The following is a 27405-nucleotide window of genomic DNA, read 5'->3' on the forward strand; positions in this document are numbered from 1 at the left end:
CGTGAAGTGAAGTGTGTGATGGGCTGAACCATGAGAAATGTTCCAGCTAAAAACAAATGACATTACACTTTTGCTCTGAGGCGTATGTCGATTGAAGAGATGATGTTGCTGGCCATAAAAACCAAAACAATGAGCTAAAAGAAACATTTTCGCAGAGCTGAGGAGAACTGCAGTTAGGTTGTAATTCTCTGTGGGTTTGTCACAACAAGCGCCCACTTTCACAAGATAAAAATACTGATTTGTGCAGCTTGCTATTTTAAAATATTCTTTGCAGTTTCTTTGGTCAGTGCTTCTGCAGTTCAAGCGAGAACTATTTCACTTCTTTGAAACAGGGAGAAATCAAGGCTATACACAGTAAGATCCAATGCAGATATTTAATACCAAGTTATTAGAGTCTTCATCTTGGTAAAATGTTTGGAAAAAAGGGAATCTCAGAGCGTCTAATGACATTAAAGAGAGAACGCCTGTGTTTTATTTATTTTATTTTTTTGAGTTTTCTATGAATTTAGACATCAGGAACATTGAACTAGGAACTGCATAACAAATTTAGACCAATAAAAAAGAATTAGTGCAGCACTCACAACCTTTAAACTAACTAATTTATTTTTAAATGCTCAGATAATGGGCACAGAGCCTACATTTCTTCATGCAGTCCTTTTGGCCTTCTTGAACTTTAGCATTGTGTTGTGAATGCAGAGATTTTATCAAATGTATTCACCTCACTGAAATTTTTCATTTTGCTTTAGCTTTCACAAATCAAAAAACTTTGGGAAAAAAGTTTTTTTTATGGATTGCGAGACAGCATCGATTTCATGTGCATTGAACACAAACTTCAGTCAGAATGTGGTTAGCTTAGTTCAGCAATAAGACTGGAAGCAGTGGATAGCAGATAGCCTGGCTCTGTCTAAAGTTCAAAAATATGCACAGACAAAACAAATGAGATACACTGTGATAATTAGTGAGCTTTCAAATGTGTTGTAAGGTGTTTCTCTCCCACTCTCTCTGTTTTTGAGGACAGGCAGACTCAGTGGTTTGGTCTAGTTCATTGTAGTGGGTATGCTGTGATGAAGTCATATCAGCTGTGTGTTGAGACCGGAAAATACCCTAAATCATGTAACTGTATGCAATAACTGACAAATTTAATTATTCCTGCAATTTTGCTCTAAATTGAAGAAATAAAAAGGTATGTAAAAATTGCCGCAGATGGTTGATTGGTAGGTCAGGTGAAGGACAAGCCACCACTTCATAAGGTGTCACCCTGCAGTTCAGAGGCAAGGTACAGAAACGTTACTTGGTTCTTTAGAGCTGCAGTGTTCTTTCATGGACAAACTGCACTGTACATTTACTACCATTTGACAGCTTTACCACTAATTTCCTCTTTGCTCTGATTGCCAACACCTGCTCTGAGTGCATCCATCACTTTCTCTTTCTCGCTCTCTACCTCTACTACACACACTACGCACTGAGCTCAGTGGGGTGAGGGTGAGGAAAGATGACAAGTCCCTTTCTGTATGTTCTGCAGCATTTGTTCAGTTTACTTAGTGCTGGATGGTATACAGGTTGATCCAGTATACTGGCTGTACTTTACCGTACAAAATGAATTTTTCATATCCAACCATAGTGATGCAAAGCTGAAACAACTGCTGCAACTCTTCAACAGACAGTAAAATACACTGTGCCCCATGGCAGACCCTTCTTACCAAGGGTAAACTTTATAACCCTCTATAAAGTTAACTCTCTAAACAGACAAAGGCTCAAATAGAGGCCGGAACATATGAATAGATGCCAGACACAGTTTGCAGGGGGAAAAAGGCAAACAAAGTTTTATTTTCTAACAAAAACGGAACAATACTTTTAACCCAAGAGAGGAAACAAATGGGCTGGAGATCACGGCCGAAAGAAACAAAAGATGGGGAAGTCGCTGGGCCAACCACTCATCCCCCTAACTACCTCAACTGAACTGAACTTAACCAAACAAAATCCGAAAACTGAACTACCGCTAATCTTAAACCCAGACTAAAATAACTTAAATAGCAAAGCCTAATAACTTAATACATGCTGGGAATGAAATGGGAAGAAAACCATTCCCCCACTACTCCAGTGCTGCTGCTGCAGGCATATGTCGCTGTGTGTCTCGGTGTATCTCCCGCACTCTGCGCCTCAGCTCCTTTTATCCTCTCCTCCCAATTGCTCTCAGATGCTGCACTCCTATAGAGAGAGACAGGTATGGAGGAGTGACAGAGAGGAAGCTCGAGGGGGAAAGAGAGGGAGAGAGAGAGGAAGAGTGGAGTAAAGACAACCACACCTACTGGGGTGCACAATACACACAGTACAATGCAGGGCCACACGTAACAAAAACAATTAATAACCCACAACTAACTCTCCAACATGGCAAAACACCACGGCACAAAACGATGTGTAACACAAATACTTGTACATTTACAAAGTAACACTGCTGAACTGCATGCTGGGTACAGCTCACTTACTGGCACGTAAAGCAGTCTATTAACAGCTGGGAGAGGCTCTGTCGTTAAACCAATATTAAACTCAATTGTGATATTAAAATCAAAGGTCTCATCAAAATTGTGGATTTAGAAATTTCTGAGTCCCCGAGTATGATGACATTGACATGTTCTGTATTCTATGAAGTCCTGGCAGTCGAGTAACCTTTATGAAGGTTTTAATATACTGTGATACAAATTTTTTGGTCAAACCGCTCAGCACTAAGTTAACTGTCACATCTCTTGACCCTTATAAAATATCTGAAGTAAAAGTTCTGTCACAAAACTGTGTTGTTATGTATAGTTGTGTATGAAGCTGAAGCTACCTTGGCTCTATACATCACAAAGAAATAAGATTGATATCAATCCTCTCATCTTATTCTGGGAAAGAAAGCAAATAACCGTATTTTCGTCCGCATTGAAACAATTCTGCTTAGATGATTCATGAAACCGATTTGCATTCAGCATTCTGCTTTTGCAGCTTCCCAAACAGTTCAGTTAATCTAAAGTCCTGTTCTTGTGTTTTTGTTTGTCTGCATCCTGCGACAGATGAGAGAGGAAGTTGTTTGAATAAATGTGCTCAACCTGCGAGGATGTGAAGTGACACGAGCATTAAAAAAAGATGCGCATGCCTCGGTGGATGAGCACATATGCAAGCCTGCACCTGCCCCTGCGTACCTATGTGTGTTTGGTTGTGTGTGCTTGCATGCATGAACGCGTGTGTCTGTGGGATGGAGGGGAAGGTAAAGTGGACAGAGCTCAGGTTTGTGGCTGCGGGGCCGAGGGCTTTGTGGCTTAGAGACGAAGAAAGAACACGATCGACCGCAGACTCCTTCAGACACCAGACAGAGGAGATAAAGCAGATGCAGTCAAAGAAAAGAGAAAAGCAAGCCAACGGGAAAATCAAACCAAAGCCATCAAAGACGTGAAGGTTGAGGAAGACACATTTGTCCGCCTGCCTGAGTTGTTCACTGCTGAGGCAACCTACACAAACATTTAGACACATATAGTTGTTTTGGATGACAGGATCTTAACAACTCATGACCTTTTCATAACCTAAACCTTTAAGAACTTGTGAGGCTTTGGCACTCAGTTCTTTTGCTTTGTGTTTCAAATACAAAAATGCTTTAGAAATAGGTACCAGTAAGAGAAGTCTGGTCCTTGATTTTTACATAATCTTGTTTGAGTTTCTTCATTTCCTCTGTGCACCTTTTGAACATCCTCAGGTCTGTAAAAGAACTGCAATATCCTCTGCTACACATTTTAATTTCCTATAGCTGATTCCAGCTCCATCTAAATGGCATCTTCTTCTCCAAATGCTCATTAGGTCATTATAATCATGTTCTTTTATTCTCACTCATTTTTTTAAATCAGAGTCATTGTAGTTGTGGTAGTAAAATGGTGTTTGTTATGTATTTGTTGTAGTAGTCTTTGCTGTCATGATGTGACACACCTGCTTGAGCAGCAAATGTACCTGGAACTTAGGAATAGTATCACCTCTTGAGCAGGCCAGAAGCTGAGCACCAGGAACTTCTGTAATCCCCAAGTGTGCAGAGAATAACAGGAGTAATAGCCCACAACAGGTCACAAGTTTAACTGGTGAACGACTTCACTTTTGTGAGCAAATTAACTGGCTATTCCACTGAAATTAATTGATGTCAAGATGCTGTTGTAAATGCTGGTGTGACCAAGCCCTTACACTGGCTATATATCAAAGTCCTCGGACGAAAAGCAAGTGAGGTTTAATACTCGGAAAACACTCCTTTTGTCAGAAATACAGAAGAGCAACTGGTGTATCTGTTTACAGTGCAGCCAAACAAACTCACATTATTGTAATAGAAAAGTCAGTCAGTAATTGGCCTTTCCCATCATGCCATTAGCAGTTGCTGTCTAATTTAATGATGTGCACATTGCAAATGGTTTTCCACTCAACAGCAGGTCATATCAAAGTAAGTTATCTTGCTGAGGAATTAGTGGTGTACAGCCTGGTGTCTGTTCCATTACTCCCAATATTACAAACTGATCCACTGACCAAAGATAAAAATCCAAGATAATCATTATCTAACAATTAACGTTTTCTGGTTTTGCAGGTGTATTTTTGATGAGTGATTTCTGAGTGATCTAACCTCTGCGACACATACCCAGCTGACTTCAATATGAGTTCAGAAAGACGTTGGACTCTGATGTCAAACAGATGTTAAATTTTGGTTGGAATGAAAATCAGGTTGGCAATATTTTAAATGTCTAATAACGTAACAGTTTCACATTGCATGGATGTTAAAATTATGACATTTTGCAGATCCTGTTTTTTTTTCTTCATACCTTAGAAATAAATGTTGTTTGTAAGGTTAAATTCAACCAAATATCAGTGTCTAATGATGTTGACAGCTAGCTACATAGCCTTTTCTGCGACTGCTTCACATTAAAATCCACCCTGTGGTTTCACCATGTAAAAGCTTTTAATGTGAAGCAGTGCCAGTAGGAAATGTACCATTTTCATAAGCAGTTACTTAATACAGCTTTGACATAGTGTAAAGAAAGTTAACATGAAAATCTTAAAGATCATAGTTTAAGCCACTTTCCTCAGGCTATATGACAGATCATAATACATTAAAAGATGCTAAGATAACATAAGATACACAAAAAGTCACATTACGTTAGTGCCTAAATGTTAATACCAAAGTTCCCTCCAGGTTGGCCCTAAAACTGAGGAAACATGATGCATTGCCATAAAGACTGCCCAACATGCTAGAAATGAATGCATGCATTACAGATGTTTTTTTTTTTTTTTTTTTTTTTTGCATATACCCATGCGTTTTTATGTATTTTTAAAAGAAAATTCATATATCGTGTGACGTACCCTTCATGCCTCTGCAAATTGCCCCTCAAGGGACAAACAGAGTGTTTTAAATTTAACTGAATGCAGCTGGTGCCCAGTTTACTTTATTCTTTGCCCTTGCCCTTCAGTCAGCCTGAGTGCGGCACTGCTCGGAGACGTACACATGCCTGTAAATACACATATATGCAAATGCGTTGATAAGGTGGCACAGCCACAGGTTCACTCCTAATCACTCAGTGCTCTGAAATGTAAATGTGTATGGAAATTAACACATTTATCAACACATCCTCAGGTTATCACACAACAGCATCACACACACGCACAAACAGACCTAATTATTTACTGTGAGTTGAGTAACAGAATTTAAAAGGATCTACTTTGATTCTTGTGCAGAAAGTCATACACACACATGTACATCAGGCTCTTTATAGAGACATAACAACACACAACACATTCAGCCCCTGGGACTGGAAGGGGAAGGTTAGATTTCCATACTGCGTACATTCGAGGTGTTTTTCAGCCAGAGGATGGTAGCTTCCTGTTTGTGTGTCAGTGTGTATGTGGCCTAAAGGGAATAGAGGTGCAGGTTCAGACCCAAGGAGTCAGCTACAAAGAGAACATCTTTCATCTTTTAGTGATGAAAGATTTGAATTTGACTTAATTTCAGTGACAGCAAATTCAAAACTGTTATGTTCTTAGCCTACTATAATGAGAAAGATATATTCATCCCAATCATAAATCCTCACTAAAACACAAAATGTTTAAACAGATCATTTTTAAACTGAGCTGCTGTCGTGTGAGAGATGATTTGTGATGGACCACATGAATAAAAGTGACATCACTTGAATTGACGTGTAAGGATGATGACTCCGGTCTGGGGGAAAAGAATCACTGCGGGGATGAACAGTGGAGCTCGTTTCATTCAGCAGGGGTACGCTGTTACTCCTGCGTTTGTTGCCATGTAAACCAAAGATCTTGATTGTGCACTGTTGTTTTCCTTCAACCATTATGTTTGTGTTGATGCTGCCTCTTAGCAAGGTCTTTCTTGAAAAGATACATTTACAGAGAGTGACCTGCAATAAGTCCCTTTTTTTTTCTTCTTCTTTTTTGGTCATACTGGTTTTAATCAATATTTCAGGCTATAGTGTGTGATGGTTTCACCATGGGATATAATTTATTTATAAGTGCATTGAATGTTTTGTTTCTCATGATGGATGGAGGCGGATGGAATATTAGAAACAGCTTTAAGTGTAATGCAGTCCATTTCGACAAAAAATACTTAATGGCATGAGCAAAAGCTAAATATTTAAAGATATTTAATATAATAATGAAAAATGACAAGAATCTTGAAGCCAGTCAGGATCGTGTATCGTGGCTGTAAAGACTGACTTTGCATTTATTGGCTACTAGAAACACAAAAATTTGAATTTCCAGCTCACACAAACAAATTTTATGTCAACAGAATTTAAAGTTTAATGATGAATTCAGACAAAGAATATTTTCCTTCCTTTCTTCCTTCCTTCCTTCCTTTTCATGCCTCCACACTGGCAACAGCTGTGGCTGAAGGCATTATGTTAATTAATAATAATGTTTATTATAATGTTTTCGGCTTGTCCGTCCGTCTGTCCGTCTCATTCTTATGAACATGTTATCTCAAGAATGCCTTGAAGGAATTTCCCCAAATTTGGCATGAACGTCCACTTGGAGTCATTGATGAAGTAATGAGAATTTGATGGTCAAAGGTCAAGTGTCACTGTGAGCTCAAAATATATATTTTTGGCCATTACTGATGAATTTATTCACTAATAAAATTGGATGAAATGATGACATGTTATACCCAAAAGGTCAATGGTCAACTTCACCGTGTCATCATGAACAGAAGGGGAGATTGTTTCACATTTGGTCAGATACTGAACTGGTAACACTAATCTTGGGTGCCCACTAGGTTTGGGCTGATGAATGATGTCCATCACGGATTGCTGTCAGTCATCGACCACTGAGCCCAACATCATGATCCAAAAGCCCCTGTCCCTGTCCGAACCAACACTGAGGCGTGGGTTTGCAGTGGCGCTAAGGGCTAATATTGTGTGCTTTAAAGTGTGCTTAAGTTTATCTAGAAAATCCTAGGTCTTCAACAGGGGGTTCGGACCCCTAAGGGTCTCCAGAGTTACTGCAGGGGGGCCGCCAAATTATTGTTTGAAAATTTAAAGTTTCAATAAATATTTTTTTTCCCCAAAAATTAAAATGTTTGTTTTTAAAATGTTAAAAAATGTCTCAACATATCAGCAAAGATAACTCGACCTAATCATAAAAACACCCATTTAATTTACAGCACACAACATTAATGATAGGCTAACTGTTACTCATGAATCCTTGTGCAGAATATGAGGCAAACGCACCTTGTCATGCTACAACTACTGCTGACTCAGCAGTTATAGGCAAGCGCTAACAAGACAAGACCTGAAAATATTCAGAGAATTATCTCAAGTGCAACTCAGTTTGATGTAATACATGCAGTAGGGTGTCCCTGCTCTGTCTCTCTTTCAGCTAAGGGGACCTTGGCCTGAAAAACATTGAAGACTCCTGTACTAGATGAACTGAAGGCCGCCAGATGGGCGAGGAGTTACCTTTTTTAGCAACCAAGTTTGTTGCCACCATTATGAAGATTTGCCACCATCACTGATCAATATCACATGCTGTGGGCTTACTTTCTCTTTTTTAAATTCACTTGTAACGTTATAGAAAAATTACTGGTTCTGGCAGTTGGGTCAAAAAGTGACAATGTTCCGAGTAAGTTATTAATACTTAGGCCTATAGAGAAACACTGTATGCAATAGTCCACCTTACACCTCTTTCCCTCTCTTTGTCTCGCTTCTGGGTTGAAGATGAGTGTAAAGGTGTTGAATTTTAGCTTCTTTGCAGCAACATATCTGAATCATTGTCAACTGTCATGGCTACATATGCGTCTGAACAGAAATAGATGTAAACTGCAGCATGACTTGTTGATGGAGGCATACAACCACGACACAGTAATTCTAGTATTCTACAGATTTACTGGGACAGATCAGAGACATTGTTAATGTTATTAGTAGCACCTGTGTCTTCTTACTGCGACAAGTCTGCTGCTCCTTTCCTCACTAAATTCACTTCTTCCTATATAACAGACACAGCTCTATTTACTCTACAGTATAGTGAGCAGTAAATTGAGATCACAAGCTATGAAACATGTTTAAAGCTTACTTGTGAGTTCCTCTGTGTTTTTGTATCCCGGGAGATGCTGTGGGTTTACACACTGAAAGCTGACGGTTTGTGTGTTCCTGTGTCTCCATGGATCTTTACACACACCCATACACACACACACACACACACACACTCACAGTGTATATATATATATATGTATGTATGTGTGTGTGTGTGTGTGTGTGTGTGTGTGTGTGTGCGCGCTCCCCTGTGTGTAGTGCGTCTGGGGAGTGAGGTGCTAACAGTGATAAGTTATAGCTGCAGCTTCAGGTGCTGAAGTCAATAAAAGCTCATTAACTCAACAAGGAGGTCAGTGGCTCCGTCCACCACAATATACCTCCCACTTCGTCTTCTTCACAGGGGAGCGCGGTCTGTGTGGGAGTGGCTGCGTTTTTCTCCGTGTATGCATGCATGTGTGAGCTTCTGAATCAATGGGACTACACGGTTCATTTCCTCTGACTTTAGACAGAGCGGGAGGGAAGAAGTGGAGGGTGGAGAGTGGGAGGAAAGAAATGAAAGAGAACAACAATAACATGGTCAATAATAACAATAATTATGACAGAATTTGTCATAATTCTGGAGACCTGAAAATTGCTTTAGATCAGTAATATACCTTTTTCAAAACAGATATTTTGGCCAGTGATTGCAGGAAAAGCACAGGTGCAATTAATAACACTAATGATGAAACTGTCCAATTTAACCTCACCAGTTCCAAGCCCTTACTATAGCTCTGTTAGCTTTGTAGTACAGTCTCCATTGCTGGCTCATTAAAATCAAGCAGCATCCTCTGGGGCTGAAAAACGGCACCAATATGAAAGTGCCAAAAACTGCAGCTCCTTGAACGGCCACTTGAGGCTGGCTCCAAGAGTGAGTCAATCTCCATGGACCCCCATGTTAAAACGCCCAACTTTACAGCAGAGTACAAAAAACAGCTTCGGTCTCAGTAGCTAAGGGGGTGAATTTTCATGGAACTAACTTATTAAAGCTTTAATTTATGTATTAAGGGTGTGACCACTTTGAGTGACAGGTAAGTGCTGTCTGTTGACAAGTTGCTACAACGGCAAGGAGTTAACGGAAGTAAGGTAATGAAACTATGGTGTAACCCCAGAGCATAAGTGTAGCCATAGCTGTTGCTATTTGTTTCTTTATTTATTTGTTTGTGATTTCAGTTCACGTAAGATAATTGTAACGTTTTGGTTGGCTAAAAAAGTCTTGCCAATCATTTGCTTGTACTAAAAGACACTCGAAGGAGTCAAATATAATATATTCCGTTTTTCCTTATGTTCATTGATTTTAATAGTTTTAAGCCTGGCTTTTGCTAGCACAAATTAGCATTACCATAATAAGCAGGCTATTATCACAGTTAACCATCGCTGTAGATGTGCCTTACTAAATAAGCTAGCAAAGAGCGTAGGGTTAGTTCCACACACTCATCCAAATATGGTCAATTCTGGCTCCAAAATCCAAGATAGGCACAAAGTGGCAAACTCGTGCCTTCAAAACAGGAGGTCACAAGCCAACAACTGATGTCACCGTGGCTACGTCCATTGTACAGTCTGATGCTGTGTCTCAAATCACATACTTCCATTAGTACACTTAAATGTAGTATACTATGTGCACTATGTACTTATTGGCGTAGTGCGCGGATTTCGACAGGGTAGTGTTGTCTCAGACCAAACACAGCCGTTGTGTGCTCACTGGAAATGACGACCGCAAATTAGCTAGTTAGCAAACTAGCATTAGCACTCGCGTTATCGTTCGCGGCACCAAATCATTACAGACTGCTAAATTAACCCAATAAACATACTGCTGGCTTATACCCGACAACAGTATAGTGGTGCTTAGTGCAAAAAACACATGTATTTGTACAATGCAGCAATGTTCACGGTCGCACAGTCCTCGGCAACCATTTCCTGTTTGAAAAGTGGTCCCTCACCTAAATAATATACTAAAAGGTTTCCAACAGTCATACAATCGATCATATTACATCTGGATGACCTTAGCCTACTATACAGATAGTGTTTTTCACTTGCTCTGAGCAGCTGAAATGCATCTTTTGTTCATTTCCTCTCCCGGCTTTGAATGTATCCTCATCCCTGCAGATTGATCTATTAATCACCAACTATTTCTCACTAAAATTACCAGCATTTTCTGTATTTGGCAGCTGCTCTTGACACTGGTTGAAGTTTAGTCTACAAAATTACAGTTTTTCTCCTTGACTTCCTTAAATGCTAAAATGATTCTCTCTGTTGAATTATGTTTAATCAGTCATTCGTTTGCAGCATCCTGACAACCTTTAATGCTATCATCACATCACATTTTGTATATCTGAATCACACAGCAGCTGTAGCCCTTAAATCCTTAGTCGTTCCTTTTTCACAGTGGGGCAGTGGTAAGCATTGTTGCCTCGCAGCAATAGGGTTCCTCGTTCAACCCCAGGGTGGGGGAGCCCTTTTGTGTGGAGTCTGAGGCCATGTCCACATGGAGACGAGATTAGGTGTATCCGTTTTTTTTGTCATATAAACCTTTCGTAAACACGGAACCAGCCTTTTAGGAGCCCAAATATGCCAACTTTCTGTATTTCTGAGTACGCCTCTTTTCTGAAGCAATGACGCCATAACCCCACCTCTTCTTTAACCCGCATGCGCTAGGCGTAAAGGCGCCACAGCAACAATGGCTGACTACGCAGTGGTTGCGTTTGTGCTGTAGAAGCTACTGCTGACCCTACCTACTACAGCTCTACCTCGTCATCGGTCCATACACATACTCGCACAAGTTTTATGCGCATGCTCCATTTCTTATTCTCTGTTTTTGGTGTACTTTGTGGCAGCGTTGCAGCGCCACTTACAGGCCTTGCATATATACTACAGCGTTTCAGTGGCTTCATGTTTACGTACACATATCTTGAGACGATTCCGTGTTTATGGAAAACTTGTAAAAAACGAAATTGGTTCCGTCTTCGTGTGGATATGGCCTGAATGTTCTCCCCATGTCAGCGTGGGCCTTCTCAGGGTACTCCGGCTTCCTCTCACAATACGACGACATGCATGGTAGGTTCATTTGAGACTCTAAATTGCCTGTAGGTGTGAATGTGAGTGTGAATACATATCTGTCCAGTGCCTCTCACCCAATGTCAGCTGGGATAGGCTCCAGCCCCCCTGCAACCATCAACAGGATAAGCAGTTATGGAGAATAAATGGATGAATGAATGAGTCATTATTTTGCAGCATACTGACAGCCTTTACTGCTATCATTACCATACATTTTGTTTATCTGCACCACACAGAAGCTGTAGCCCTTAAATTCTCAGTAGTTCCTTTTCCTGTCAAAGTATTTTTTATTTTGCATTTTCATCAACAACTTTATTACATCTATTTTCAACACTCACATGTATCCACATGAAGTTTAGATCCATTCTACTTTACTGAGGCCAATTCAGTCAAGTCAGTTTTGTTTATACAGAACAAAAACACAACTTTGCCCCAAGAGGCTTTACAGTCCTTAAAGCAAAACCCTCTGTCCTTAGACTCTCAATTTGGATGAGGCAACAGCGGAGGGATCCCTCTCTTACGATAGACGTCTTGTGTACAGAATAAAACAACATAGTAAAATTACAATACAAACACAATGACAAAATTACAGATTGTAAACTAATATTGAGCTATATTTTCAATATAAAATTGACTTGTTAAAGATGTAGACATTGATCTTTGGAAATTAAGGATTATACAGTTATGTGTAGTTTGTCCTGTGTTCTCAGTACTGCATTTTGATTTTAGCATTTTTCTAACAACAATTACAACAGTAATATAACAATATATATGTAATATTGCGGATCTCCATTTTATTTGGCCTTCTTTAAGTCTTTGTCCAGGGATGATCTTCTTTCTTTGTCTAGATCGATCTTGGTCCAGAGGTTCAGGAAGTCCTTGTGGTTGGCCAGTTCCAGAAGGACTATTTGTCCATGGTGCCTGTGGAGGAATACGTTTCTCAATTAGCTTAAAGTTCAGAAAAATAAAATTAAGACTGTGAAAACACTCAACAAAAATGCAAGAGCTGCAAATCACAAGATTGTGCAAAATGTTGATAACTCACCTGACTTCTGGTGCACCATCAACGCACATCTTAGAGACAGCAAGAAGGAAACATTCAGTGAACGTCCTTCCTGCTGCCAAGACGTGTGCTGCTCTGAGGCTGTCAGCCAGCTGGTGCAGATGTTGTGCCATGCTGCCTCTCACTGCAACGCAATGGTGGCTGAGGAGGTACAAACACAGGGGGTTATGAAACAAATAAATCTACTTATTATGTTCTATTATCCTATTGAATTTCTTTTTAATGCTTCTGCTGATAAAATGAATTAAGCGTCCAGCGTCTCTCCTCTTACCTCAGCCCTGTGTTCAGCAGAGCACTCAGGATGCAACCATGGCTGCAGTTTGCCACCATGACATCCAGTGCAATATTGGCCTGCTGCTGAATCAAGTCGTTTGTAGATGATGCCAGTTTCAGCAGAAAGGCTTGGCCTGTTCCCTCCACCTCCGGGTCCATGGTCCTCTGGAGGTGATCATACAGCTCAGCTACAGTGTTCATGGCTGCACAGGCCACTGCAGAGCGCAGGTTTTTGATTTGTATCGTGAGAATAAACATCATCAGTCAAGATTTAGCTTGGATACTCATAGACAGATGCCGGCAAATGAAAATGCATGAAATAAAAAGAGGGAAATAAAGACACAAAGAGGAAAGTGTGTATAATACCTGCCCAATAAGAACCAAACACACTTCTTGTAGTTTGGTCTTCAGGATCTCTGAGTGATGTTGTGCCAGAGCTCGGATGATTTTCAGGCTGTCAATTTCCTTCATCCTGTATGTTTAAATGTAAAGAATAATTAACTGATCACAGTCATATTTGATGAGATTTACTGGCTCCTCACAGACGTTCAATAGAAAAGTTTCTGGCACAGTGTATTGACATGAAACTGACAGGTTTCATGTCAGACTAACTAGTTGCAACGTGACTGACTGAAATCAAGCATGCGTTGCACCGGTACAACAGACTGCTCTCCAGTGTCAGTGTCTTACCAGTCATCTGAAGAGAGAAGCTTGAAGCAGTCAGAGAGACTCTCCACTGGGTTGGCTAATAGCTGCAGCTCCATCTTTTTGACCTCTCTGTCTTTTGGAGCCTGAGGACTGCAGTCTAGGGCTGTCTTCTTGCCTGGTAAACAACAAAATCCTTTTCATTCAAAACATTGTTCTTGCCGTAGGTACTACAGTTCTGTACACAAAGCTAAAAGAAGGCCGTGAGTAAAGTTAACAGATTCTACTACAGTTATTCAGGATGTGCGAACTTACCTGCTCCAGCAGCTTTTGCGGGACCCAGGAACATCCTGCATCGAGCTCCTCCTTTCTGGGTGTAGGGAACTGCTGGAGGGGTGGGGACCAAAGGTGCCTCCACAGGGTCTTTTTAGGAGCAGCTGGGGGTCGAGGTGAAGGGATGGAGTCAAGCTATAAGCATCCCAGCCTGTCCACGTCAACCTTGACCTAATGTTTAGCCTTTTGGAGCCTATGTCCATCGGCTACCTCCTCGTCTGGTGACATTCATGGCAAAATAGAAATCACTTAAATCTCTACTGTTCTTATACCCAAGGGGATATTTAAATGGATGTTTGCATGAAACTGTCAATACTCTCTCAGACAGATTAATGTGTGACTGACAATAGCCGGCCTCTACAGTTAGCCTAGTACCTGAACATGGAATGTCCCGATCAGAATGTTCCTGAGTTCAATGTGACATCTAGGGATGCACTGATTTTGAAATTCTGGACTGATACTAATGTTTAAAATAACAATTTGGCCAATAGTTAATACAGATACCAATGTCTTTATTGTTGTTTAGTTTCCTTTTGTTGTTATTTATTCCTCCTTTTATACCAAGAAAGCAAAAAAATTCTAAACTATTAAAAAAATAACTGAACTGTTTTAAAGTTATTCAGTCCTTCATTACACTACCTTTGAATAAGCAAATTCAGTCATCTTTTCACATGAAAAACATCTTTTTAAAAACTGCTTCAAAAGCCGTTTTACCCTTTATATCATAATTCCCTCTCTAAAATCTATTTTAGATTGCTGTGGAAACATCACCAAATTTCTGCTTCAAACAGCTGTATTTATTCAAGTTTCTGACCAAAGACTACACTTTACAAGATTACAGCGAACACATCACGACAACATCAAAATTTGCCTTTGCACAATACTCACTTAACTGAATAGAGTTTGAATGCATCATAATGTCACTTAATGCAACCCCGTTGAGCTGTTAGTTGCGGCCACCGACTGCTAACAGCTCATGTCAACTAGCTCTCCTCCTTAACACGGATTTGTGGTAGCACTATCAGGGAAACAATAGGGTGTGTTTGACATAACGAAAGTGAGTTTACTGCGTTCTTTGAGGTGACAATCTCTGACTGTTCCAAACACATTTTCTGTTGTCCCCAGTACAATGTGTTGCTTGCTGCTACTCGCCCTCTCGTCACACAACAGTGAGGTCACAGAGCCTATCTGCCTATCTGTCATTGTATTCTTCTTGTACCTGCTCATTACTTTAAGTTTGTGGGAGTTAGTCTCGGGCCCTGCTTTTTAGTCTGCGCAAAATTGATGTGACATAACAGAAAAACATCAGCCTCTGCCATTTGTGAATCTCATCTTATTTGCCGATGGGCCGATGGTAGTCAACAAGGTGGAAATCGGTGAACCGATGTTCAGCCAATAAATCGGTGCATCCCTAGTGATATCATTTCTGCTCTGTGTGTGTTTGTGCGTGTGGGCATGTAATATAAATATATTTAGCTTACAGTTACTATATTTTGTCTCAAAATGTTCAAATTGTAGAAAGTAACATTATAATACATTTTATCTCCCTTTGACACCATTGCTGTTGTATACATGTGTTTTATTATGTACGTTTTATTCAATAAAACTGTCTTAACATGAGGCTTCTTAAGGATTCTTTTAAACAACTGCACCTTTATTATGTTTCCCTACACTGGTGCAAATGTAACAGCTTACAACTGCTCCAGCATATACAGCACAGTAGAGATAAGACAAAACACTGCACCCAAATCAGTGCTGCCACAAATATGTAAAAGGCTTTATCTCAGTAAAGGCACTCATATTCTTAAAATAAGGCATTTGGAATCTGGTTGATCCCTTTATCCCGGTACAGTTTTAAAAAAACATTTAATGCTTGAAGAGAACATTTGCAGCGATCCACTTCAGTGCATCTCTGATTAAACGGCCAATCAACTTTCCAAAAGTACCACTTTGAAGTGCCATAGCTTTACACTTTCTCTCAGGACTTTGAGAGGGAACTCCAACGTATGTAACCATTCACTAAGTGTTATCACCACCCACATCGCTTCCATGCCCCAAATCTAGCAACCTCAATTTCCTCGATGATGATGATGGACACATCAGCAGAAGTGGGGCTGTCATGTGCTGCACTTTCACAGAGGACAAAGATCTTCACGACATGCTCAGCATCGTCCTCTGTGAGGCAGCATCGTCCTCACGTTATGGCAGGTGAACTCCTGCCATAACGTGAATCAGTGCTCAGACGCAGAATACGGTACGTTTTCTTTAAGCATACATTCGCAACAGACATACTTATTCTATCCCAAACCATTATCTTTTCCTCAACCTAATCAAGTAGTTTGGTTGCCAAAGCCCACTCAAACTGCGACAGTTTCACAACATAAACTGCGACGATTAATGTATCATTTTTTTGTTGATCTTCTGCCACCTTTAGGTAGCCTGGAAATCCAGACCCAAATCTAGAAAGATTAGGGTCTGGCTATGAGTAATGCAAATGGCCCAACTCGAGGGGCGGCACCAAGCATGCAATTGGATAATACTACGACCAGAACAATACACGGGATGACGTATCCAGAGCTTAGCTACCAGCGGAGCTAACTGGTAGATTAGACTATTGCTATATCCGGTCGGCAAAACAGTAAAAACGTCCTTCTTGCAAAGGAAAGATTCGAGCGCCATCTTCTGTTCCTCTTTTAGAGAAAAAGCCAAGTCTAACTCGTTCACTGTAGCGGCCAAAGCTGTTTCAAACAACTGGTGTTCATACGTAGCCATCTTGCAATGTTTACTGACTGATTCTGGACTTCGTCGTCGCAGCGCTGTCGTCATCTGTTTAGCTCACCTCTGGCCCGCCTATATCAGATACACCGATGTGATTGGTGCAGCTCGGCTCCAACGGCATGAGTAATGAGCATCATTACCAATTGCCAGAGTGACTCGCTGAGAAAATTCAAATTGTGCTCTCGCGAGAATTCTGGATTTCCAGGATAACCTTTAGGGGTGCCAATTTAGGAAATGCTCCTGAGAGTCATATTAGATGGTAGGAAACAAATAACCTATGTGGTAGTATGGGGTGGAAGTCTTGTTGAAAACATCTTATGTTGCGCCAAAAGAAAAAAAAACACAACATGTGTAATTTGCTATGCTGCAACAGTCAGGATTACCCAATTTGTTAGGTCCCATTAGCTCAAACTAATATTATTTGTCACTTTGTGTACTTGTATATATGAATGTCTGCTACTATATGGATTTTATCCTTGTCTTTCTCTTTTTCCCATCTTTATAGCATTTCTATTTATTAACTAATGGATTAAGGTATACACTGTGCCTCGATCAAGCCCCACCTTTGTGTTGCTCATGTAGTTATTAATCATCTCATTTGCTTTGTGACCACTTGGGGGCAGCGGAACAAACGAAACACATTTTTACCTTTGACCTGGGTGTGTCAAAGATGAGGCAAATGATCTATATAGTGTCTATGTAGTGTAAATGCATGTTGAGATGTTAAAAAGTTGAGAAAATCTTTCTGATGCTGCATGGAGGTAGTACTGATGCCACTGTTTACAGTTGTGTAAGAAAATTATGCTTCACAGGCAAAATAAAATTTAACGTCTACAGCTGCTCTCTTCTCCACTGAAGTCATCTGAACCAGTTCATACAAAAATAATAAATAAGAAGTCCTTGAACCTGTACAGATTTTTTTTGGCCACTTGGGGGCAGTACAACATGCTGTTAACACATCATTGACATATTCACTTTATAAAGTTGCTATAACTAATGAGTTAGCGAACAGTTGCCTATTAACACATCCAGAGCAACATTATCATTCATTTTGAGTCGTTTTTCTGTCCACCTGGCAAATGTTGGTCCAATATTAATTTTCCTTTGAGCTGTGTGGTCTCCTAACTAAAAAATGTAGCTGTTTAGCGGCAAAATATTTTACTGTGTTTACCAGCTAGTCACTAACATAGTTGTCTGTGTGTTGTTTGGTGCTGAACCAGTAGTGTTCAGTGGGTTCATTTGGGGCTTTGTCACTGGAAACAACTGCCTGTTGCTGCTGGTTGACCAGATGAGAGTAAATACAAAACAACTACATGAAAGATGCTGATGATATTGTGGATTTATAATTATGAGTGACCCCTTTCACATTGCACCAGTGCTGGGCAGTAGCTAGATACATGTAATTAAATTTAAAAGGAAATGTAACTGTAATCTGTTACAGTTACTGAGAAAAATGTTTAATTAAATTACAGTTACTAATCAAAATGTTGGTGATTACAAAGGAGTTACATCTGAATATATGTGCTTTTCAGTAAAAATTTTATAGTAAAATGTAACATTCATTCTGTTGTTTTGCATCTTTCCTCTGTGTAGGAATGCCTTCTTTCAGCTTTATTGCCCAGTTTAAAGCATTTGTTAGAAAAGTAATCTAAAAGTAATTCATTGTAATAAGTTCTATTACTTTGACAAAGAAATTAAAAAATAGTTACATTACTTATTACATTTTTACCAGGGTAACAAGTAACCTATTTCAAAAGTAATCTTCCCAATACTGCATTCCTCATAATCTTTTGATCCATTGTTGGCATTAAAATATTGATTACACTACTACCAGTAATGATGATAACTGAATGACTGGAACCATTCAAAGATTTCCAACCAAAGCTAAGACATAAGTTTTCTAAACTCATGATCAGCTTGAAAATGTGTGTATATGTTTTTTTTTTTTTTACAATTTTAATTTAAAGAATAGCTCTGCTTAACTTTGGCAAGCATATTTGACCATCTTTTACTTAAAGTTGTGGTCTCTTGAGATAGATGATTTTAACCCCAGAGCAGCATCATGCCATAGAGTGTATCATGATGACAACTGTCCTGCTGGTCCATACTGGTTTGTTTCATACTGGTCTGCTCTGTGCTGCCATGTGCAGCGAGTTGCTGTTTGTCTCTGCACTATAATGCACTGTGTTCTGCTGACTTGTTTTTTTGTCTGGAGAGGTTGTAACTTGTGCCTCGTCTGGAGATGTTAGCTGATGCCTCAGGAGAACTTGATTAATTCATCTGAGATCTCTCTGTCTCTCACTCTTTCTTTTACTCTCTGTCTTTCATTCTTCCTGGGTTTCTAGGACTCCTCGTCTCTTTCTGATCTTGTGTTTCATTGTCACTCATTCTCATTTCTCCTCCTCCTTGTTAGGGGTGTTTGTCCTTTTGTCCTGCATCTGTGCTGAAATTCCCTCCTAACTCCCCTCTCTGTCTCTCCCTCTCTGCCCTTACATGCCCATCTCTCAACTGCTGTTTTATTGCTTTACATAACACGGGCTAACTAAACTGTTTTTTACACATCAATCTTTTATTACAGCTCCATTGTGAGCTCTTCTTAACAAGCTTTTAGGCTAAATAATGCACCGACCGGTGGCCGGCGGCCTCTGCTGCAGGTCTGTGAACATCAGTTATGTGTGTGTGTGTGTGTGTGTGTGTGTATGTGTACTGGATTGTGTGAGAGTATTATCAGATTCACATTCTCGTAGGTCAGATTCATTTCCATAGCATTCACCCATCTGCTGCTGGCATTGCTGCGGACAGCTCTGTGGCCCTGCAGGGAGGTTGGAGGGTTAAGTGCCTTGCCCAAGGGCACAAAGTAGGACATATGGGCAATTTCTCAATTAGTTGAGAAAACAACCAAAACTGTAACAATTTCACATGTGGGGCTGTGAACTGCTCTGTCTCAGTTGGTAAGGCAAAAACGACTTTAAATAGTCAAATAAAAGTGTGAAGGTTAATGCGACTCCTCATCATCAGTGGACACAAACTAGCGCTGGGATCTATATTCTGTTAAATTAGGAGCCAGCATCTGTTTCCTCAAACTTGTTAACTTATTGTAAATCAATACTCTGTGCCTCAAGAGAAAAGGTCAAAAAGGTATATGGTGGCTGTAATGACTCTGTGGAGGATTAGTAAGGTCACAGGCATGAGTCTGGATATATATTTGGTTAATGTTTAACTAATCAATATAAATCACTTCCTTGAAAAACATTAATGCTAACACATCGGCTGGGCCCCAGATCCCTAGGTAAGTGATCACGTCGCCCTGTCACCAGTGTGTGAAATATATAATTAACATCTGCAGCCCCTAAAATCCTTAAAATCATTTTTGTGGTGTCTCAAAAAAATAGGAAAAATATAAATAAATATATATAAAGTTGATGTGGCTAATATGCAAGCAAACAGTGTTTGATTTATCTAGACAGAGAACAACATTGGGAGTCGTGATTTTGGCCATCTGAAAAAAGTCTAATGTTCACTCTCAGTTTACCAACTGCTGAGAAAAATATCTGGCTCTTTAGGAGATTGATGCAAGGTTGTGCCAATTTTTGACAATTCTTGTAATTCAAAAGGATTAATGTAAAACACAGCCACAGGCCTTTGATCTATGTTGCTCACAACTGGACTTTTAACGGTATTAACTTTGTCTGTAGGCTACAGCACAACAAAGTAGGAAATAACAATAAACAGCATTACCACAGACAAATAAAGAAATAATGTAACTATATAGCCCGCTTACTTACGGTAAAAGCTCCAGTATCAAGGAAAAGTGACCAAATCAACAAAATTAGCATGTCTTCAAAATCAGGCAGGCAAAACGCTCCATGCTCCCAGTGTGGTGTAACACCCTTCAGCAACAGAACCAGACTGGATCCCAGCCGATACATGGTGCAGCTGCACCCAGTGGAATTGTCCCTCTCAGCTTCCTTACAGTCAAGATGGCGGTGACAATAGCAAAAATAGTGATCTATTCATCTCTTGTATTGTCCCATTAGTGGACAATATCATATTGGGTATGGGACTAATGTGCAGATGTTTCAATTTCAAATGAGACCAAACTTTTCTATGGATGTCAGTTTTTGAGCCATGACAGAGGCCAAAATGGCACTTGCATCCAACAGTGGGGCATGTTGCTTTTAGACAATTTCCACCAACTGCCGCCCTGGAGTCAGCAGTCACTGATGGCATAAAACAGTCAGTTAAACTGATTTTTCAAATATTCTGAATCAGCACAACCACAAGAGGTCCTTCAGCGTATAGTCATTAATTGGCGCACAAAATTATTAGGCTGATTGGTCCAGAAGTTTGTGGGATTAGCTACAGACAGATACACACACACTTACATTCTCACAGATACAATCATGCACACACGACCAAACGTGTGATCCTCTCCAGGTTTACACTTGGCAGAGATATTGAATTATAGAAAAATATGTAACACAAAGAGTATAGACAAAAACATTTAAATGTGCTTCACACTGTCTTCCAAAAGAGGAGCATTAAAAATTCATTACAAATACAAGATTGTGCATATTTATCACACCAACAAATTTATCTCAAGATCTATGGTTCTTAATGTGAGTTTTGTAAAAATGAAAAAGAAACAACTAAAAATCTCTTTTATGAGTGGATGTGACATTTCCTCGGGAAAATGAATAAGCTGACAGTTTGCTGAACTTTCTGGTTTTCGTTTTTATCGTATTACATCCTCAGCTCCCAGCGTAATTGAATGACCGGTTTGAGTGTCAAAATAGCCCTCTTTTTTTTTCTTTTTTTTCAGAAATCCAAAGTGTTCCAACATAAAGCCAAGATCTCGAGGCCTTGCCCTCTGTTTCAGGACTGAAGAATTAATTGGCTATTATTAGCATTTCTTCTTTTACTTCAATAAGATTTGTACCTGAAATGGATTGTACCAAGGTAGTATTTCTATTTTTACTGCCATGAGATTAAGACTTGTAGTATATCACTGTAGTATTTCAACTGTTACCTCAGTGAGATTTGTACTTGTAATGCATTGTTACACTGCAGCATTTCTAGTTCTTATTTGCTCGATTTGATTTGTTTAAACTCATCTGATGCTTGAAATGCAGTTTTGGTTTTAGGATGATATTCTGAAATTGAAATGTTTTGTCACAAATGCTTCAGAGTAAATAATTAGAGTTGTAAGTAAATTATTATACAGCAATTGGAGTATCTTATGACAGTTTAGTTTGATAACTTCCTGTTGTCAGTGAGCTGTTTTTAACCACTAAAATAAAACTGAACAGACTTTGAGGAAGAGTTGGACATATGGAGCCATCACCAAACCCTGAGTAGTCAAGAAGAATTTTACAATTAATAACCTGAATGTTTTCACATTTTTAACCAAGACTTTATTTGAAATAAGGAAACAAAGTTCCAATTCAAAGTGCTGCTCTCCGTCATGGAATGATGAAAAGCTTGATAACCACTACCTCTTCTTCCTGCTTTCAAACTAGATTTCCCTGTTCCCTCCCCTTCAGATCTACAGTGTAAATATGGGTGTCATCAACATGGTGATGCAAAGCGAGTGCTGACAGGTTGCATTCACTACAGAAACACGCCCTGTGTAGAACAGAGGCCAAACTAGTTTCACTTCCGAGAAAGCGAGACTGTCAACGACAGTCGTTGTCAGTGAGAGGTGAAATGGCTCAGAAAGGTGTTCAGCTGGACACAATTTCTTGTTTCATCTGTCAGTATCAACTGAAGGATCCGGTGACTACTCCCTGTGAACACAGCTACTGCATGAACTGTATTAAAAGCTTCTGGGATGAAGAGGATGAGAAGAAAATCTACAGCTGCCCTCTTTGTAGGCAAACTTTCGCACCGAGGCCTAACCTGCTGAAAAACACAACATTAGCAGTGTTAGTGGACATACTGAGGGAGACTGGACTCCAAGCTGCTCCTGCTGATCTCTGCTATGCTGGACCTAAAGATATGACCTGGGATGCCTGTGCGGGGAGAAAAATGAAAGCTCTCACACCCTGTCTATCGGCCTCTTACTGTGAGAAACACCTCCAGCTTCATTATGACTCAGCTCCATTAAATCAACACAAGCTGGTGGAGCCCTCTACGAAGCTCCCAGAGAACATCTGCTCTCGTCACGATGAGGTGATGACGATGTTCTGTCGTACGGATCAGCAGTGTATCTGTCATCTCTGCCCTGTGGACGAACATAAGGGCCACGACACAGTCTCAGCTGCAGCAGAGAGGACTGAGAGGCAGAGGGAGGTGGAGGTGAGTCGACAAAACATCCAGCAGAGAATCCAGGACAGAGAGAAAGATGTGAAGCTGCTCCAGCAGGAGGTGGAGGCTATCAGTCGCTCTGCTGATAAAACAGTGGAGGACAGTGACAAGCTCTTCACTGAGCTGATCCGTCTCATGGAGGAAAGAAGCTCTGATGTGGAGCAGCAGCTCAGATCACAGCAGAAGACTGAAGTAAGTCGAGTCAAAGAGCTTCAGGAGAAGCTGGAGCAGGAGATCACTGACCTGAAGAGGAAAGACACTGAGCTAAGGGAGCTTTCACACACAGAGGATCTCAACCAGTTTCTACACAGCTACCCCTCCCTGTTACCACTCAGTGAATCTACACACTCATCCAACATCAACATCGGTCCTCTGCGCTACTTCGAGGATGTGACAGCAGCTTTGTCAGAAGTCAGAGATAAACTGCAGGAAGTCTTGAGTGAGAAATGGACAAACATCTCTCTGACTGTGACTGAAGTGGATGTTTTACTGCCACAGCCAGAGCCCAAGAGCAGAGCCGGATTCTTAAAGTATTCATGTGAAATCACGCTGGATCCAAACACAGCATACACATGTCTGTTATTATCTGAGGGGAACAGAAAAGCAGCAAAAACGAGTGAAGCACAGCCTTATTCTAGTCACCCAGACAGATTCACTAAATATTGTCAGGTCCTGAGCAAAGAGAGTCTGACTGGACGTTGTTACTGGGAGGTGGAGTGGAGCGGGGGAGGAGTTTGTGTAGCAGTCGCATACAAGAATATCGGCAGAGCAGGGGGCTCGAATGAATGTCGTTTTGGATACAATGACAAGTCTTGGGCGTTATATTGCAACAATAACAGTTATAACTTTTGGTACAACAACGTCCACACTCGTGTCTCAGGCCCTCAGTCCTCCAGAGTAGGAGTGTACCTGGATCACAGTGCAGGTACTCTGTCCTTCTACAGTGTCTCTGAAACCATGACACTCCTCCACAGAGTGCAGACCTCTTTCACTCAGCCTCTCTATGCTGGACTTTGGGTTGATTTCTGGTTTGGACTTTCCTCTGGCGTCACTGCCCAGTTGTGTAACCCCAATTAGACAGAAGTCATTAAAGGGATAGCGGGTTCAATTCTGTGTTAAGCTCTTATTTTGTCTTCATGTTTGTTGTTAACAACTAATTGTTTTGTTTTTTTCTGCACTGCACACAGATCAGCTGTCAATCAAACATTATGGGTGGTACTTTGACATCTTTTTCATGAGTTGCTGGCCCCTGAGCACAGATATGCAAAAGGCCCAATCACCTCTTCTACATTAGAGCAAGACACTTAGACTTTGTGGTAGTTTTTTGGCTCTTTGTAGTCATTATGCATCTTTTTGTCGGTTTGTTTGTCTTTGAGGTAATTTTACATCCCTGTGGTCGTTTTGTGCTGCTTTGTAGTCATTTTGTATCTCCTTTCGGCGGTTTTGTGTCTCTTGGAGGTTATTTTCTGTCTCTCTGTGGTTGTTTTACCTGTTTTTGTAGTTGTGTTTTTCTTTTTCAGTTCCTTTGCATCTCTTTGTAGTCATTTTGAGTTACTTCCTGGTTGGTAGGTGTTAAATTAAGAAACATTTTGCAAGTGAAGGCCAGGGGGCCCCTGACACTTTTGGCCTCTGGGCCTGTGCCTGAAAGCCTTGTTAAGTGATCCAACCATGCTTCCTGTACAACCCAATTGCCAGAATAAATGTTGGTCTTGCACCTCCGTGCAAACTACATGTTGTCAAATTTGTATGTTTCATATGTAGCAGATATGTTAAAACTTGTGGGTAACGTGGTTAGGTTTAGGTACAAAAACCCCTTGGTTGTAGTTAAGATTAGGAAAACATCATGTTTTGTCCTGAAATACTCGGTTTGGTTGCCACAAATGCGGCTGACAGTGTCCCAACAAAAATACCCGCTTTTCTTCTCAAACAGTGTCCTACTGCTGTCTGCTGCACGCTGCACCACCATCCACCATTTCCTCCACCTCCTGATGAGAAACTCAGCTCATAAACATGTATTTAGAATTATGCCACTTTCGAAATGTTGATATTACGTATGAAACATAGAAATGTAACATATCCGTGGTTTGCAGAGATGGACAATATTGTTTTTCTCTAGTGACCGGGCTGTCCTTGTCTCGTCTATGTAGCCATGAAGGCTATCACTGCTTATGATGGTGTTGTTTTCCCGAACAGACTTTTCTCTGCATAAAAAATAATGTGAACTCCTTAGTGCTTGAAATGTTTGTTGAATATTAGCACTGATGTGTTTGTATGTTCTTGTTTCTCATCCTACACACTTTGTTTTCATTGTGTACATTTATTAAGAGATCTATATTCATGTTTGGCAGAAGAAAGGTTGTTATGAGATGTTATAGAACTGCCATTATCTTGATCATAATCAATAAGGAGAACATTCATTTTTTGTTTTACATAGCTACACAGAGTCGTGTGTGGGTGAAGGGAATCTGTACATGAAATCCTTGAGTCATTGGACAGACTTTACTGGTGGAATGTATGAACATGTGTGAAGCTTGACATGGGGAATAAACAAACATGGACAAAGTGATTTCTTCTTGTCTTCATTCCAGGGTATCATACAAAGCTGATGGAGAAAACTTTAAACTGATATGTCAGTATAACTGAGGCAGTTTTCCTTCCTGAAACACCACAAAGGACAGTGTTCATGTTTTAAGCAGAACAGCATTTGTCAGCCAGCCTTTGTCCATTCAACCTTCCTCACTTGCCACAAAGAAATGAGCACAGGTTTTTTTTCAATTGTCGCTTTATACAACTAATGTTTTCTTTGAGCACTTAGTCAATGAAAAGAATTTTCTACTGAGTCAAATACACTAGAGAATTAGTCAGAATTTATTCAGATTCAGATTCAGATTCAGATTCAGATTCATGTCAGTTTTTGAGCCACAGTGAAGATCAAAATGTGGCCTGCAACAGAGGGTAAGGCCCGTCTGTTTTAGCCAGGCTGATTTCCAAAAAACTTGTCACCTCTACGGGCTGGTTAAGAGGAGTTAGGAGTAGGCAGTTTTTCAACGATTGTCATTCACCGCAACCATGAGAGGTCTTCGGGCATACTGTGATAAATGTGCATACAAAATGATTAGGCTAATTGATCTAGTGGGTTGTGAGCGGACAGGCTGACACACCATCACACATACATGACTAAATGCATTATTCCCTCTAGGCTTACACCTGGCAGAGATAGCAGTCTACATTGATAAATGTCACTACAGGTAAGAATGAAACTGTGTATTTTTGATTTAACGAACTGTCCCTTTAACACATTCTGTTCCTCTGAGTCTGATGCCATGGTACATGGTCTTCACATGGTACAGTGAAGACAACATTAAGCAAGTTCAAGAAGACTTCCCATTTCTTTCCATCACAGTGAATTAAAATAATTAAAAAAAAAAAAAAATAGCAAATAGTTACCTATTCAGTAGTGACACAAAGCCAATTAGTATTAGTAGTTACCTGGATGTATCTCCAGGGGCCTGTTGCACAAAACACCCTAAGTTGTCTCCTTAAGTATGACACTTAAGGCTTAATTTCTCCTTAGCTTAGGGACTTTTGCAGTTGCACAGAATCCCTTAAAAGGTTTGCTTTGCTAAAAAAAAATTAACTCATTTGCTGTATTAAAAGACATTTTACAGTGGTACAAGTCTCCATGGAGATTGTTTGCTTGGCTTATAGTTAGGTGGTGGAAAAATGGCAGAATAAAAGAAGAAAGAAAGAAAAACCATATTGGTCAGAGGAGGAAAGGATTAAACTTCTGGAGGAATACAATCATAGAAAGCATATTCTACAAAGTTAATTTGATCCCCAAATACCAGAAAACAGAAAACGATTGTAAGAAGAAATTGCAATGAAAATTAATTCAGTCAGATCTAAAGCATCCATTGGGTTCTCCTGGTCGCAGAACACTCTTCTCAGGGTGTGTTAGTTTTTCTTATTTTTTTTTATCACCATAAATTTGATCATGTTGCAATTAAGATAAAGGTTTTTTTTTTACCTTGCTTTGGTTGTTAAGGTGTTTTGTGCAACGGTCAAGAGATTCTTTAAGTATAAAAGACCAAGGCAAGGAGAAAACCATTTATACTTAAGTGAACATTTTAAAGAGACTGTAAGTAGAAGACTTAACGGTGTTTTGTGCAACTGATTTTATTATGAGGAAACCTTAACTAGGACTTCAAGGAAAATCTTAACTTAAGTTGTTTTGTGCAGCCAGCCTTAGATCTATATATAGACACTGACACAAAAGGCATCTTTCACAGTATCATACCACAGTGTAACTAAGTTACAATATAAGGAGTTGGAAAGTGCCTATGGGACACTTGGGAGAGGAGGTGGAATGGATCCAAC

At 40.1% G+C, this 27405-nt stretch overlaps 2 protein-coding genes across 2 annotated transcripts in view; both read left to right on the top strand.

Annotated features, from left to right (window-relative positions):
* The window catches only part of nrn1la (neuritin 1-like a), a 115394-nt gene that overhangs the window by 20718 nt on the left and 67271 nt on the right, over window positions 1-27405 (top strand). The gene's annotated exons all lie outside the window — the stretch shown is intronic.
* On the top strand, window positions 22295-25594 carry LOC117261868 (tripartite motif-containing protein 16-like). The gene has a single exon (XM_033634423.2). The coding sequence runs from the start codon at window positions 22429-22431 to the stop codon at window positions 24103-24105; it is 1677 nt and encodes a 558-aa protein (XP_033490314.1). The 5' UTR covers window positions 22295-22428; the 3' UTR covers window positions 24106-25594.

The sequence above is a fragment of the Epinephelus lanceolatus genome, chromosome 5 (genome assembly GCF_041903045.1).
Source record: "Epinephelus lanceolatus isolate andai-2023 chromosome 5, ASM4190304v1, whole genome shotgun sequence".
Classification (NCBI taxonomy): Eukaryota; Metazoa; Chordata; class Actinopteri; order Perciformes; family Serranidae; genus Epinephelus; species Epinephelus lanceolatus.

What these genes read in the sequence shown, in the direction of transcription:
- LOC117261868 (XM_033634423.2), top strand. Translation starts at nt 22,429, where the DNA reads ATGGCTCAGAAAGGTGTTCAGCTGGACACAATTTCTTGTTTCATCTGT.